We start from the raw sequence: 15,164 nt of genomic DNA, 5'->3' as shown, positions 1-15,164 counted from the left end.
AGAGAGAGAGAGAGCTCAATTGGTAAGGTTGCCCAATAGAGAGTAGGTGGTCATGGGTTCAACCCCTACATTCTATAATGGCATCTAGTGAATTAAGAGATATATATCAAGTATATAATAGAGGCAAAAAAATTGGGTTTCATCTAGTGAATTAAGAGAATATATATGAAGTATATAATAGAGGTAAGAAAATTGGGTTTCAAACCCACTAGGGTAAGCTTATTATGAGAGGAGATCACATTCGATGTGTCTCCTTCCTATGATGGGGTTTTAGTCGACAATTAAAACCCTCCATGTGTGAGAGAAATATATTGTTTACATCGAAATAAGTGCCTTAACAAAAGCAAGAAATATTAGTTCCGACAAAATAAGCTATGAGGTCCACATAACAAAAGTTTCATGAACAAGTTGGAAAGGCTTACATAATTAAATAATGTCATTAGAAAGCAAGCAACATATGCAAGTACAATCATAAACATGATCATTTAAAGAATGTATAGCTTTAGTTTATAAACGAACATTTATATTTTGTAAAGTTAAATGCATATACATAATTGAGGAGAATACAAGACAGAGCCTCTCGGAGCTCCTCAGATGATCCTAGAATAACCATCATTATTGTTGCCATGAATGCTTAGATCATAATCAGTGCCTTGATCTATCGGTAAATAATAAGACGTGGGGCCTGCATATCGGAAGTTTTCATGCGATTCCACGGCATGTTGAAAAGACTTCACCAATTGCTGAAGCTCTCTCTGTCTCTTCAGGAGTTGCTCCTCCGAAATTGGTTTTTTCAGCCCAAGGTAAACAAATCCAAGCCCTACCAAAACTAGCCCGAGGACAAGAAAACATACTGAAAAGTCACGAAACGCATGTGGAGAGTTTGCACTTCCAGGAATCCCTTCCACATTGATTCCAAATAGCCCTGTTATGATGGACAATACGAGACCACAACCTCCGAATACAGTTAAATTGTGTGTGATCCGTACGCTCTTATCCTTGAAAGAAATACAAAATAAAAAGTACCATATTGATAAAATCTATTGAGAAGAAAACCTTATGGATGCAATTTAAGGCAACAGTTTTGACAGAAAATACATAATTCAAAAGCCTCGAGAACAAATCTCTACCCTAGTCACATTTTGAAGATTTATGAGCCGCTTAGATCAGAACTATGTGGCAATAAAATCCTACAGTATACAATTTGGGAAACTCTTTTTAATTCAATTTGGGAAAATTCTCTATGCTTTTGAGAACAAACCTCTAACCCTCTCACTATACTAAACAAAAGCAGCACACATATTGATGAGTACCTGTAAAACAGACCTCACAGCATTTTGCATTGCATCCTGGACAGTAAAAATGCGATCACGGACAGCTTCCTGTTCTGCAATCATCTCCCGGGTACTGTGTCTTATAGCAGCCAATATGGCTTGTGTTGAACTTCCTTTCAAATGATTTGCCAATTCAAATAATATTTCCTCCCTAGCATGTAATTGCCACTTCACCCGTATTACCTGTACAAGTTGGAGGGAACAAAAAAAATCAAAAGCTCGTTAGCATGCTTGGAACAAGATTTTACTCATAATACATCTAGATTCATGGAAGCTTCTTGATATATTAAACACACACAATTTACTCTGGTCTTAAACTTGTTTAAACCTGGGAAGTACACATGCCTAGCTCCTATCATAGATGTTGAGGAGGTAATCAACATCAAAACAACTTTTGTTTTTATGAGGATCTTCATTCATCTATGGATTTTCTTTTCTATGCAGCAAATCCAAGACAAATTTGATCATACTTCTGAATGGAGAAAAGTGAAAAATGATACCTATACAATTAAGAAAATAAAAGACAAACATAAACAAAAGCAAAACTTTTTTTGTGTAGTGTAATTCATACCTGAGTAGATAATCTCTTTATTTCTTGGTTTAATATAATGCTAAGTAACGCCAGATCCTCATTTCCTCTCCTGAAGAAAGGTTTTCCCACATTTAAAATGCATCACAAGTGACAATAGAAGAAGCATGTGGATTTTTTTCGCACTAATATTTGTGTGCTAGTGGAACTGAATTAGAAAAACACCTGTTGACAAACTTCAGTTCCACTTCATCTGCTGCACCAAATACACTTTTCCGAAACAATCTGCATTAACAATGAAAACGTCCAGAAAACTAGCCTGATATTGTTTCAGACAAAGAAGCTTGTACTTCTTTTGAAGGTAAATGCAAGGAAGAAAATAAATGGTAAGAGTTTCAAATAATAAACCATGAAGAAGAAAGATGTCATTATTGATAGAAGAGAACCTATCATCCCATCTTGCAAGACGATTGGCAAGATGAGCAATCACTTCAAGGACTGACTTCGGTGCTTCAGCACCACCAGCTCCAATGAGATCCTAGATCAACAAAGTATATGGTTAAAAATACAAAAATAAACACTCAAAAGATAATAATACCATATAAAGCACTAATGAAGTATTACGTTTAGATATATAGATATAAATTTTGAAACATCATTAAATGAAAGAAGTGGATTTCTTATCTGCATAAAATTAATATACAAATATAAAGAATCTCTATTTCACTAGTACCTACTGCAAATGCAAAAAAGGAATTACCTGAACTTCAAAAATCCCAAGAACATTTAGATGATTTGAAGTTCCTTTCACATGTAAGGATGTTAAGAGAAATTTTTGTGCTTGCCAAGACCGTAGGACAATGGGAACGTCATCTTCTCCACGATGAGGATCGCCAATAGACAGACCAAGCAACTCAAAGAGAAGACCACCAGCAACACGGACTGGCACCTAAATTTGAGTCATATGTATTAAATCCTCAGGTACTCTTATTAGCCAGAGAACTCCATGTTAAGATATTAATATCTTTGTAGAGAATACCTCCAGATATCCATATTGAAATCTTTTGCATGAAACTGATATCATGAACCATTCATAAAACCTCAAAAAAACAAAAACCTCTACATAGATGGCTAATTTCATTGAATGAACCATTCATGTATGACCTCCATAAAAGACATTTTGTTCTAGATTGGTATTTTCATTTAATTAACTGTCTGTACTTTTCCGCATAAAATACATGGAGTGAGATAATTTGTTCAAATCATGCATGCATACCTCATAACACACGTTAATTTCTAGATTAATTTCATTTGAATGAAACAATTCATACATACCTCATAAAACACATTTTATTTTGGAATATTTCATTCTGTTATACCTCACAAAAACCATTGCCTCGTTCTAAATTTCTTTTTTTGCTGGAACAATTTTTACCTCATTATACACATGTTTTATCTCTCAAAACCTCTAGAGTTTACATAGATTACTAATTTATTTGCATAAACGTTCATCTCTCAAAACCTCTAGAGTTCACACAGATTACTAATTTCATTTGCATAAATGATTCATATGAACCTCGTAAAACAAATCTTTGACATTTGTGAGGACCACACAAACATGCCTCATAAAGCATTTTTCATTCTCTCTAAATTTGTAACATTCATTTGCATCAACCATTCACACACCCCTCATAAAAAAGATGTATAATTCTACATTTTGGTAATTCATTCACATACCTCTTAAAACACGTTTTCACCTACATGCATGATCTATTCAGACATCACTCATTAAACACACGTCTCAGAACCATTCAGATATATCTGATAAAAGATACGTTTCATTGCACAACCTAAACACACGTTTCAATTGATATTGCTAATTTCATTTGCATGAAAACAAATCACACATGTTTCATTCTCTTAAAATTGGTTGTATTTCCTGCTTGAAACATCCTCAGCAAATGTCCCTTCTTTGAAAAACCTCTAGAATATACATACATTGCTAATTCCTTTAGCACAAACAGTGCATTTCGTGAAACGTTCATCATATCTCAGCACAAGTTTCATTCTCTCAAAATTCTTCGGGGTCTAGATAGATTGCTACTTTCATTTGCAGGAAAGGCATAAACAAATAATTCATAACAAAACCTCTCTCTCTCTCTCTCTCAAAGCTGTCTAGAGACTATATAGAGTGCTGATTTCCTTTGCATGAAGGCCCCATAAACATTTCATAGAACACAACTCATTTCTAGATCCTGATTCCATTCACACACCTCACAAAACATGTTCTTCATTCTATGCTTGTAATTTTTTCATTTTCTTAAAACTCACACATACAATTTTTGCATTTCCAGAAATGTTCATGCCATAACTCACAAAGCACATATGTTTTGTTCTCTCGCATGTTTATAGATTGTATGTTTTAGATGCATGAATGAGATCATTTCGGAAAAAGCAGACAAGGACGTACCTCATAAAACAAATGTTTCATGCGTTCGCTAATGAGTTTGCTTTCGTCTTTGAGTGCACTACTAACGGCAGGATGGAGCCATTTATGGGAGTGAGAGAGCCATGCCTCGACACGAGGGTGACCTGCTAATACATTACACCACCATGTGGGCCCTGATTTCGGTTCCCAGTAAGGAATCGCCACATCAGCAACGCTAAGAAACTCGAACTCGCTATTCTCTGAGGACAGTGCTACATCATCAGCCCACAACCAATCAGCATCAATCTGAACTGACCCAACTAATGCTTCAAGCCGATTCCATCCTATAGGTACCCAGTGGTGACTACTCCTCGTTTTCCTCTTCTCTACCACTTCTTGTTGTTCTTGTTCCGGATGACGAGGGTGTTGATCTTCATTACTCGTTTTACTGCCAGGTTTCTGAGATGGTAATTCTTGGAGGAAGAGGTTTGCGCTCGATTTCGGCCCAAGCTCCGGAGTAGATGAAGATGAAGGGATCTTTCTTTGAGAAATAATGTCTTCGATGGTGCCAACATCAGTGGATTTCACAGCCACCTCAGCGTCAAAGGAGCCTTTGAACAGGCCTGGTTCATGGCTATCAAGCTTCCCAGTCAGTTTTATGTGTTTCTTAGGTCCAGGGACGAACTCGTAAGCACAGAGGAGGCCATCCACCCAAAGCTGTTGCTCACTATTAGGGTTAGGGTTTGAATATTCAGAAGGGTTCTTCATCATGGGAATCTTGATACATGACACGAGAAGCTGCACCTAACTAAACCCTAACCCTAACCCTAACCCTAACCCTAGATTGGGTGCTAAACGTGTCTGCATGGATGTACATTGGTATATGTATATATGTCTGCCACTTGGTGGACATGCAGAGGTGCCACATGGCGGGCATCCCCGGTCAAGCCCTGTTGTCCGGCCAGCCGGCCGGCCAACACTCGGGGGGGCTTTGTAACATATATAATGTCCTGTATCTCGCATGTATCGTTGTTAAACACTCTCGATCTTTTGTACTACTATCCGCTCTCCCGCGTCTCTCCAACCTGCTCTGTTTCCGCCACACATAACTAACTCCCTTCCCTGCTTCGCCAAATCCTCTCACTCTTATTATCTCAGGTTTTCCTTGTTTTCATTTCGACTAGTTCTTGCTTCAATTGTGATTGGGATATATTGATTCTAAGGATAAGTTTTCCTTGTTTTCATTTCGACTAGTTCTTGCTTCAGTTGTGATTGGGATATATTGATTCTAAGGATCACGAGAAGATATCTATCGTAGTTTGCAATTCTTGGGGGGAAAGATGGAGTTGGGGATGATTATGATGTTGATAGTTGTCATGATTTTGTTAATGTTTTGCTTTATGATCCTACAAATTGTACAGAAGAGGATGTTGTGGAGGTGGTGATGGAGACTAAGTCCATGTTGGCAACATTTGACACGTTTATAATGCCTTATTGTGTTAAGGATGTAAATAGAGGTCTTTATGATGTGATTTTTCAATCGTCAAATCATCGTGCTACTTTGATGGCAAAGGTAGCAATATTTTTTGATAGAAGATTATTGCGTGATGGAATGGGTTTTTGTGGTCGATTGGCACACGCACACACACGCACACAACATGTGTTCACACAAGACAACAATTAAGGGATAATGTTGGCAATTACCTAATGGAAGTATTACGTTTAAAATTTATTGTCCTCATGTACATAACACTTGCTTGTCTCATGGCACAAAGCATGCTCTTTATTTCTATGAGCACCATCATTTGGTAGAGAGCATTGTAATTCCTTGGACGATGAGTGATTTGTGTTATCATGATTATTACGTTGGCATGGGATTATGGGTTTATTTGGCAACAACTATGGAATATAATGTTGATGCAATGTCATTAACCTATTCAATACGTTTCAAGGATTCTTTGAAATAGCTTGAAGAGCATCGGTGGATGGATTGGTATTTAAGAGTTCAAAGCTGGTTTTTACAAGTGATTGCTAATCGCTCTATTGTTTTGGTCCATCTCTTCAATGATTATCAGGTAGAACAATAAAGGAATGCATGCGTTAGATTATGGATGGTGGTAGAGATTTTGATATGTACTTGGAATTCTAGTAGATTGCCACTTGTAGCAAAGGTCTTAATGTAGAAAGCAATACGTGAGGGCTTACCCCTGGGATTAGCACTAAAGAGATGTGGACTAGCTTGTTTGTACTACCACTGAATGGAAGATAATAGTCGTCATTTCATACAATGTCTGATTGTTTATCGTGTATATCCAAGGTCACATTTCTCACATTTCGTAAGTTTTATCATGTTGTTATTTGATCCCAAGATAGATAGATGTATGTGTTTGCACAATTCATAGAACTCTGGAGATAAATCCTTCGATAGAACTCTGATACAAGTTTGGTGTAATAGAGAGATTAACCCTTCGATTAGTAATGATAACAAATATAAATATGGAGTAATAGAGAGATTAACCCTTCGATTAGTAATGAAAACAAATATAAATCTGGAGTAATATAGAGATTTAACCCTTCGATTAGTAATGAAAACAAATATAAATCTGGAGTAATAGAGAGATTAACCCTTCGATTAGTAATGATAACAAATATAAATATGGAGTAATAGAGAGATTAACCCTTCGACTAGTAATGAAAACAAATATAAATCTGGAATAATAGAGAGATTAACCCTTCGATTAGTAATGATAACAAATATGAATGATAAATCAATTAATAAGAACAAATAATAATTATCATCAGTCTCTTTTATTCCGTCTGTGTACGTGTGATCCCGCAAAATTTGCAGAGGAGAAAGAAACGCCATCGCCAACACCTGTTGCCTGACAAATCCAATCTTCTCTCGCCCCTGTGGAAAATCATCCTTTTTTCCCGTCCTGACCCAAAATCAGTAACTCTCTGTTCTCATCTCTCTCCCTTCCTCTCCCTCTCTCTCTCAGTGATGCTAAAATTTAGTTTCTATGCTGCTGGTCAAGATCGATTCCGGAAATTTACTACCAGTCAGTACAGAGAAGCACACGGAAACATATTGTTTATACACTTCTTTAATTATCTTTTTAAACATTCTGTGGACTGTGATTTGTTAACATGTTGCTTGAAATGGTTTCCTTTTCACGGCAGTTTCAATCTTTATTAATTTTTCTTTCCGTCAGATAGTCCTGTATTGCTGGGGATGGAATCATTGGAGTGATTTATGTACATTGAATGGGTTCCATCTAGCTCTGATGGGCATCCAACCTTTCTTTGGTTATCTTTAAGGACACGGAACCAACATTTCTTTGGTCATTTTGAATGATGACAACATGGAACCAACCTTTGGAAAATCTTCAAGTATTAAATAAAGTGGGCAAAACACATTTGTTGTGAGGTAGACAAAATGTTTGGGCGAGCAGGATAAGGTTCCATTGTTCAAATTCTTGTTATGATCATACTCACGGGTATGCTGAGATTGAGGAAAGCACAGATGAATTTGGATATTCTGCCCCAATTACAGTGAAAGGTAGCAAAGGGAGATATAATGATTGAGAAAAGACAACTTTCAGCAGAATGAGTATGAATAGGAAAGGATAAGACAACTTTCAACAGAATGAGTATGAATGGGAAGGGATAAGACAACTTTCAACAGAATGAGTAGGAAGGGATACAGAAAAGCATTGATGAATGACATGGGAAAATCTTCCTTATGAGTGAAGTTCGGTTCACAGTCAAATTTAGATTGAAAATGAAGATTTAAGAAGAGAACAACCGATTTACCAGAAATGTGTAGGTTTTGATGATATCATTAGTCTATGGATTCCCCTTGCTGTACAATCAAAGAAAATATTGTTGTGAACAAGAGATGGAATCAAGATCCACAACAAGTAGCTCTTTTAAACTTGATAAAGTCCTATGGCAAACAAAAGGATTTGCAGAAAATCAACATTATACATGCTGATATCCTTCAAACAAGTTCAGTTTCAAATGACATTTATATCAGCACTGCCCTTATCAGTGCATATGCTAAATGTGGAAATATGGCAAAAGCACATGAGATCTTCAATGGGCTTCGTGTGCAAAGTGTAGTCTGTTGGAATTCTTTAATATCCGGCTATGTCCTCAATGGCCATGGCAAGGAAGCTTTCACTTTGTTGGCAAGGATGCAAGCTCAGGGTCTCTCTCCAAATGCAGTTACATTTGCTTGCATTTTGAAAGCTTGCAGCAGTATGAGATTAGTGAAGCAGGGTGAACAGATACATACTGAGGTTATTAAGCGGGGATTGTTAAAGGATAGCATTGTTGTTGGTAATGCATTGGTGGATATGTATGCGAAATTTGGTATGCTTGTGAAGGCACTAGAAGTCTTTCGAGAGCTTCGAAGGCGAGATGTTATCACCTGGAATGTACTGATATCTGGATATGTTCAATGTGGCTTTGCTAGCAAAGCCTTGGAGTGCTTTAATGAGATGCTCGATGACGGTCTTTCTCCAGATTCTGTCACGTTTGCTTGTATTCTGAAAGCTTGTGGCAGCATTGGAGCTATTGAGAAGGGAGAACAAATACATGCTGAGATCAGAAAGCAGGGATTATTGAATAAAGGGATCATTCTTGGCACATCCTTGGTTGACATGTATGCTAAATGTGGCATGCTCAACAACGCACAACAAGTGTTCGATGAGCTTCCTGTACGAAATGTTGTTACATGGAATGCCCTGATAACTGGATATGCTCAGCATGGGCTTAGTAATGAAGCTCTGAATTGCTTTGCAAGGATGCAAAATGAGGGTTTCTCCCCCAATGCAGTCACTTATTCTATTATATTGAAAGCATGTGGCAGTTTGGGATTGGTTGAGAAGGGGGAAGAGATCCATGCTGAGGTGAGACAGCAAGGGTTACTAAAAGACAATATAATTGTGGGGAATGCATTGGTAGATCTGTATGCTAAGTGTAATTTGCTTGCCAGAGCACGCGAGTTGTTTGACGCGCTTCCAATGAGGAATGTTATCTCATGGAATGCACTGATTGCAGGATATGTACAAGGTGGACACAATGATGAAGCTTTGGATTGTTTTCAGAGAATGCAAGATGAGGGCATCTTTCCAGATACAATCACATTTGCGTGCACTTTGAAAGCTTGTAGTAGCATAGGATCATTGGAGAAAGGAGAAGAGATATATAATGAGATTGGCAAGCAAGGTTTATTGGATAAAAATCCAATTATGCTTGGAACTGCATTAGTAGACATGTATGCCAAGTGTGGTGCACTTGCAAAAGCACAGGAAGTGTTTGATAAGCTTTCAATTCGCACCGTTGCTTCCTGGAATGCACTCATCTCTGGATACTCCTTTTATGGACTCGATGATGACTGCTTAAATTGCTTTGTAAAGATGCGAGAAGCAGGTCTGTCACCGAATGCAATTACCTTCACTCACCTTTTGAAAGCCTGTGGGAACCTAGGATCAGTTGAGATGGGAGACAAGATGCACACTGAGGCCAGCAAGGCAGGTTTATTGGAAAATAACAGTCTCCTCATCACTGCATTGATGGACATGTATGCCAAATGTGGTGTACTGGGAAAGGCAGAAGAAGTGTTCCAGCAACTTTCAATACGAGATGCTGTCTCCTGGACAGCACTCATTACAGGATACGCTCAACTCGGCCAAATCCAAAGAGTTTTTCTCACATTCAAAAGGATGATAGGAGAAGGTATAACACCAGATGCAATCACATTTGTTGCTTTACTAAACGCATGCAATCACGCTGGTTTAGTGGAGGAGGGGCAAGGTTACTTTAATACAATGACCAATATCTATTTGGTTTCACCAACTTCTGAACATTACACTTGTATGGTTGATCTTTTCAGCCGTGCAGGGCATTTTGACAAGGCTGTAATTGAGATAAACAGGGCCCCACATTCTGATCGTTTCCAACTGTGGCTGGCGTTTTTAGGTGCTTGCCAAAAATGGCACAATGTGGAGCTTGGGAGATGGGCCTTTGAGCATTCAAAACAATTGAATGAAAAGAATGCTGCCATTTACATCTGTATGAGTAACATATATGCAGCTGCTGGATTGCAAAAGGAAGCAGATAAAGTTGAAGCTCTTGGAATGGAAAATGGGGCATTTAAGATATCTGGAGATTGCCGGTGGATCAGTGACAATAGAAACATGCATACATTTACAGTTGCCGTGTGAAAGATAATCTTTGAGGCAAGTCTATTTGCACCAAGCTAGAAGAACTTGGTTACAAGCTATCATACCGAGTGTCACAGACCATTTCTAAGAAAGATGATGTGCTATGTGACCCTGGTGAGAATTTGGATACTGCATATCTTCTTATCAATACACTTCAAAGCACACGTATACGTACATATAGCCAACAACATGCATATTTGTGATGATGCCATCTCTCCACATCCCTGATACAAAAATATAGAAATGCCAATATCAAACAAAGATTGGAATATCATGTTAGTATTCTTGGGGATGGAAAAAGTGGACCTATGAGGTGAAAGCTTTCACTCACTTGAACTTTAACCACTGATTTCCAACTTGCGCAAAATTGGAAACTGGAGCTGCTAGGATACCATATAATTCTGAGGATGGGAAGTGTGTGTGTGTGTGTGTGTTCCTTTGAACTTGACTTTTCTTGACAGATTTATTGGTTTGTTAGCTGGAAATTGCAGCCTTCTTCGCATCAGATATCACTAATTTGTCATCATTTATCAAGCATGTTTTATACCACCAATCTGTTCTCCAAAGTAAATTCATGCCACCATGATATCACAGACAAATAGTTGGGGCACGTCATATATTTTCACTTCCATGAAAGCATTGCATGCAAACATATATACATATGCATTGCCCCTTTTTGTCTGGTGAGAGTGATGACATGTCCCTAGAGGTTTGAAGATGGATTACCCTTAGTGGAGGCGATTCTTCTTTAGAGCGTGGGAGTGAGGGTGTGAAATGTTCTAGTGAGAGTAGATGCAAGAGTAAATAAGGAGAAGTCAGAGATGGGGCAGTAAGTGCAAGTTGCCAAGAGAAAGTACTTTAGCAAGAAGCCCAATTGAGCCAATAATGGTCATTTTGTAGCTCATAAGTTCAAAACCTACCTTGATACACTAAATGGACCAAAGTACTTTAGCTATAAGCCTAATTGAGCCAATAATGGTCATTTTGTAGCTCGTAAGTTCACTGCCTACCTTGGTACACAAATGAACCAAAGGATTTTAGGAATAAGCCTAATTGAGCCAATAATGGTCACTTCGTAGAAATGTTCATTTTGTTATAAATCCTTTTTAATATCTAACCATGAATCATCCATAGTACTTAAGAACGAAGTGTTTGTGGTTGATGGCATGCATAAACTACCTAAAACAAGAAATGCTAGAAATCGAAATTTGCCTTATAGAAAATTACATATAAAACAGAGAATTAGGCTTTAGTTTGGGTTCAAAGTTTGTATCGAACCTCCATTGCTAGTTGGGGAGTTCAAAGAGTTGTTGGTCTACAAACTAGCCAATCTCTTGGAATTTTCTAAGTGTGACTTTCTCTAGCCTTGTGCTATTTAGTGTAACTAATCATCTTTAGTATGTAATGACAATTTGTCTATGGCACCTAACATTCTAAAAAGACACTTGGTATATTAGCTTAATTAGTTAGATAATCTTGGTACTAACATGAAAGTGCCAATCAAAGTGCAATCATAATGTTCTAAAAATAAACTTATTATTTTAGCTTAATTCGGTGCAATCAAAGTGCAATCTCATATCATCACTTGAGTTCTACTTAAATGGCAATCAAAATGTCATAAGAAATTCATAGTGAGTCGATTGATAATAAAAATGGAAATTTGTACCATGGTTTGAATACAAAGACTATAACAGACGAGGATGACGCCATGGGAAACTTGAGTGGATACTTCTTGTCAATTGATTCATTGGTACACTCAAGTGTACACGTGAAAGCCATCAAGCCATGTAGTGGTTGCTTCCCTTTTATTTTTCAATTGCAAATTATCTTGAGTTTTTCACAATTTTATTGGGCAAAGAAAATGGTTAGACGTACTCTTAGGTGAAACATTCTCTATATTTATTCTGAAACAAAGCATGATGTAAGACACAAATTTTCTTGTAAGGAAGATTTGTGTGGACCATTTTTTTGCAAGCGGAGTTTTGGAGATGCATAATAAACCAAAAAATTGAGTTATTGCAATGCTAGAATACTAATGGAATCACAGAACCGTATTCTAAATGATCAATGATAATGCACTTGGTTCTTTATACAAACAGTTAACCACAAAAACTCAATTATTTAGTAGATTCAAGGAAGGTACGAAATCATCTTAGCCGACATGGTTGGCTTATTTTTAGATCAAATGCAAAATGCGTATAGGAAATTGGTAGATGTGATCACATAAGGTGGGGTTCACCTAATTTATTGAAAACTTTGTACTAACCTCATTTTAATTTGGAGTAATTTGTGGGGTGTGATAGTTTACTGAAACTTATGACGTAGTCCCTTTTTTGGGAGGTGAATGTATATTGTTTATATTTGTAAGTTATACTTGTAGGATCACTTTATATTTGTAAGTTTTTTCCAAAAAAAAACTACTTCCATTAGTTAAGGCAATGTACATAGGATAATTTACAACTCATATCTTACAAGCCATCTTGAATGTCAAAAGAAAACAATGTGTAGAGGAAACAACAAAAACAACTCCAAAACACCACATCATTCGATGCGCATAGCATTACCCGAACGCATACTCTCCATGTGAGCCTCATACAACCCGAATTCAGCATAGACGTCCTCCATTCACTTCTCATGGCAGCACCCATCTAGATGTTAGGTACGCTCGGAGGGAACAACCACCGTGGTGGTTGATAATTCCACTTCGCTTTACCATCCACCATCTGCAGCATTGACGAACCGGTCCATTTCAGAAGGAACCGAGCTCTAGCTTCTTCAGTTGCGTCAGAGAGCCCTTAAAGACTTTCAAACTCTCCTCGTAACGTAGAAATAAGGTCAAACCAAATCATCATTAAATTCTCAGCCGGTGGGGTTCGCTTACCTGCGAAAGTCTCCTTGCACCTAGATACCCACACTTGCCAAACCGTAAGGCCGACCACTAATAACCATATGTCCACGTAGCGTTCATGTAAGAAGAATGAACCTCCTTGCGCTGGTTGTATAGTTCCTTGCATCACCTTTAAAGAAGGACTATTTCCATTCCACCCTTGAAACCACGAAGCCGATTCAGTGACCAACCAAGTGACTGCTGCGCTTGATACATGAACCTCAACCCCGAACCGAGCCAAGATTCTTAAGCTCCTCAACCAAATTTCTTGGGCTCGTGGGCAACACCACAAACAATGTGCGATGTCCTCCAAGCTCGCACTGCAGGCCTTGCAACTACTCATGCCATCTCTATTCCCAAACCACTCTCCCGTTGGAACAACTCGATGGGTGATTAACTAGAAAAACACTTCGACCCACTTGGGAAGGGATGAGTTCCATATCGTGCTCTTAGTTCTATCCACGAAGACTGAATCAACAACTACATGGGCCCACTTGTTAGCACACTTCTCATGATACCAATCTAACTTTCTCCCCAAGCGCCTCGAGTATTTGAAGAAACCTAATGATTTATCTAGTTCTCCCCTCCATGTATATTCAACGGGGTCCCATTCTAATCACTCGAGAGGCTTGCCTTCAACCACGTACAAGATCCAGTCCTCCTCAACCTCTTCGACTGGTGGATTCACCTTCCATTTCTTTCCGTCTCTTGCCACAATTCTAATTGGGTACCAACATGCACTTTCATCTATTGATCCCACTGGACGATCTTCCCATTCTTTCCTAGACCCCTGACATTGATAATTTTTCTGGAATCATCAGATTGTCCAGACCATTCACCGTCTTCCTCATTACCAATAGGAAGCGAGTAGACAACTGTATTGACTAGGTCAAGCATCTTTTTGCCATTTCTGACCTTTCCCACGTCTTCATATAATTTATCACGATTACTGCCGGACAACCGCATCCAATCTGCCACTAAGTGAATCCCTAGACAATACAATATAGCCCACGACATACGCTTGCTCTGTCCAAGCATCTTTCCCTCTGGCGATTGTACGGTCTCGTTCCACAATAGGGGTTGGCGCATCCATTCAACACTAATACTTGGACGATTCCGACTTAGATGCCCACGGAGCATACTCCACGCCCGCATCACTGACATACAAGTACGATCGGCCAACCGGTTAGATTTCCTCAACTTTAAGTCCATACAAAAAAGCCATGCTTTGTGTGACTTCCATTGCCCACCCAGTCTTGGACTCCAGAGAATGCTCCTATTATGTATCAATGTTTTCCATAACTCGTTACCGGGTAGCAAGCTCCTTACCAATACCTTACATAACAATGCCTGACTATGCAATCTAGGGTCAATCAATCCTAAACCCCCCTTACTCTTGGGAAGAACCAACGTAGACCATGATACTTTGGCTGCCGCATTGTCTTTCTTGATCCCAACCCATAGGAATCCCCTAATACACACTTTAACAGTACGAATAGCTTGCTTGTCAAACATCCACACTGAAATTGCATGCCATAACATAGACAAGAGCACAAGGTTAGCTACTATGATCCTGCCAGCCAATGATAAGTTCATCCCTGACCAATTGCGAATTTTTTCACATATTTTACTTTGAATTTGTTGCAACTGAATTCCTTTGTCGATATCTACACCAATCCATGTTCCCATATACCTAGTGGCTTCCCCGTTTGCAATCCATTTGAATTTAGCATTTGGCTTCCAAACAAGCTCAGAC

The 15,164-nt window shown here is 38.4% G+C and overlaps 2 protein-coding genes across 3 annotated transcripts; one reads left to right on the top strand and one right to left on the bottom strand.

Annotated features, from left to right (window-relative positions):
• Positions 1-533: 533 nt before the first annotated feature.
• LOC147862931 (uncharacterized) lies at positions 534-5,082 on the bottom strand. 2 transcript variants are annotated; one of them, XM_087321616.1, is made up of 7 exons: positions 4,334-5,082; positions 2,624-2,812; positions 2,310-2,401; positions 2,089-2,148; positions 1,906-1,975; positions 1,314-1,517; positions 534-998 (listed from the first exon to the last, which is right to left on the bottom strand). In XM_087321616.1, the coding sequence occupies exons 1-7, from the start codon at positions 5,060-5,062 to the stop codon at positions 591-593; spliced, it is 1,752 nt and encodes a 583-aa protein (XP_087177742.1). In that variant the 5' UTR covers positions 5,063-5,082; the 3' UTR covers positions 534-590. The 2 variants fall into 2 exon arrangements, with proteins under 2 accessions (XP_087177742.1, XP_087177743.1); XM_087321617.1 differs by having other exon boundaries at positions 821-998; positions 1,327-1,517.
• A 2,141-nt stretch (positions 5,083-7,223) lies between these two features.
• On the top strand, positions 7,224-11,020 carry LOC147862930 (pentatricopeptide repeat-containing protein At4g13650-like). The gene is made up of 2 exons (XM_087321168.1): positions 7,224-7,241; positions 7,504-11,020. Exon 2 carries the CDS (start codon positions 8,140-8,142, stop codon positions 10,519-10,521), a length of 2,382 nt encoding a protein of 793 aa, XP_087177294.1. The 5' UTR covers positions 7,224-7,241; positions 7,504-8,139; the 3' UTR covers positions 10,522-11,020.
• The last annotated feature ends 4,144 nt before the right edge of the window (positions 11,021-15,164 follow it).

The sequence above is a fragment of the Azolla caroliniana genome, unplaced genomic scaffold, assembly GCF_043228905.1.
Source record: "Azolla caroliniana isolate FFs.n. ecotype wild unplaced genomic scaffold, voAzoCaro1.0.p SCAF_6, whole genome shotgun sequence".
Lineage (NCBI taxonomy): Eukaryota > Viridiplantae > Streptophyta > Polypodiopsida > Salviniales > Salviniaceae > Azolla > Azolla caroliniana.
Note: the sequence above shows the minus strand (reverse complement) of the source record. Positions and strands in the feature narration are given on the sequence as shown.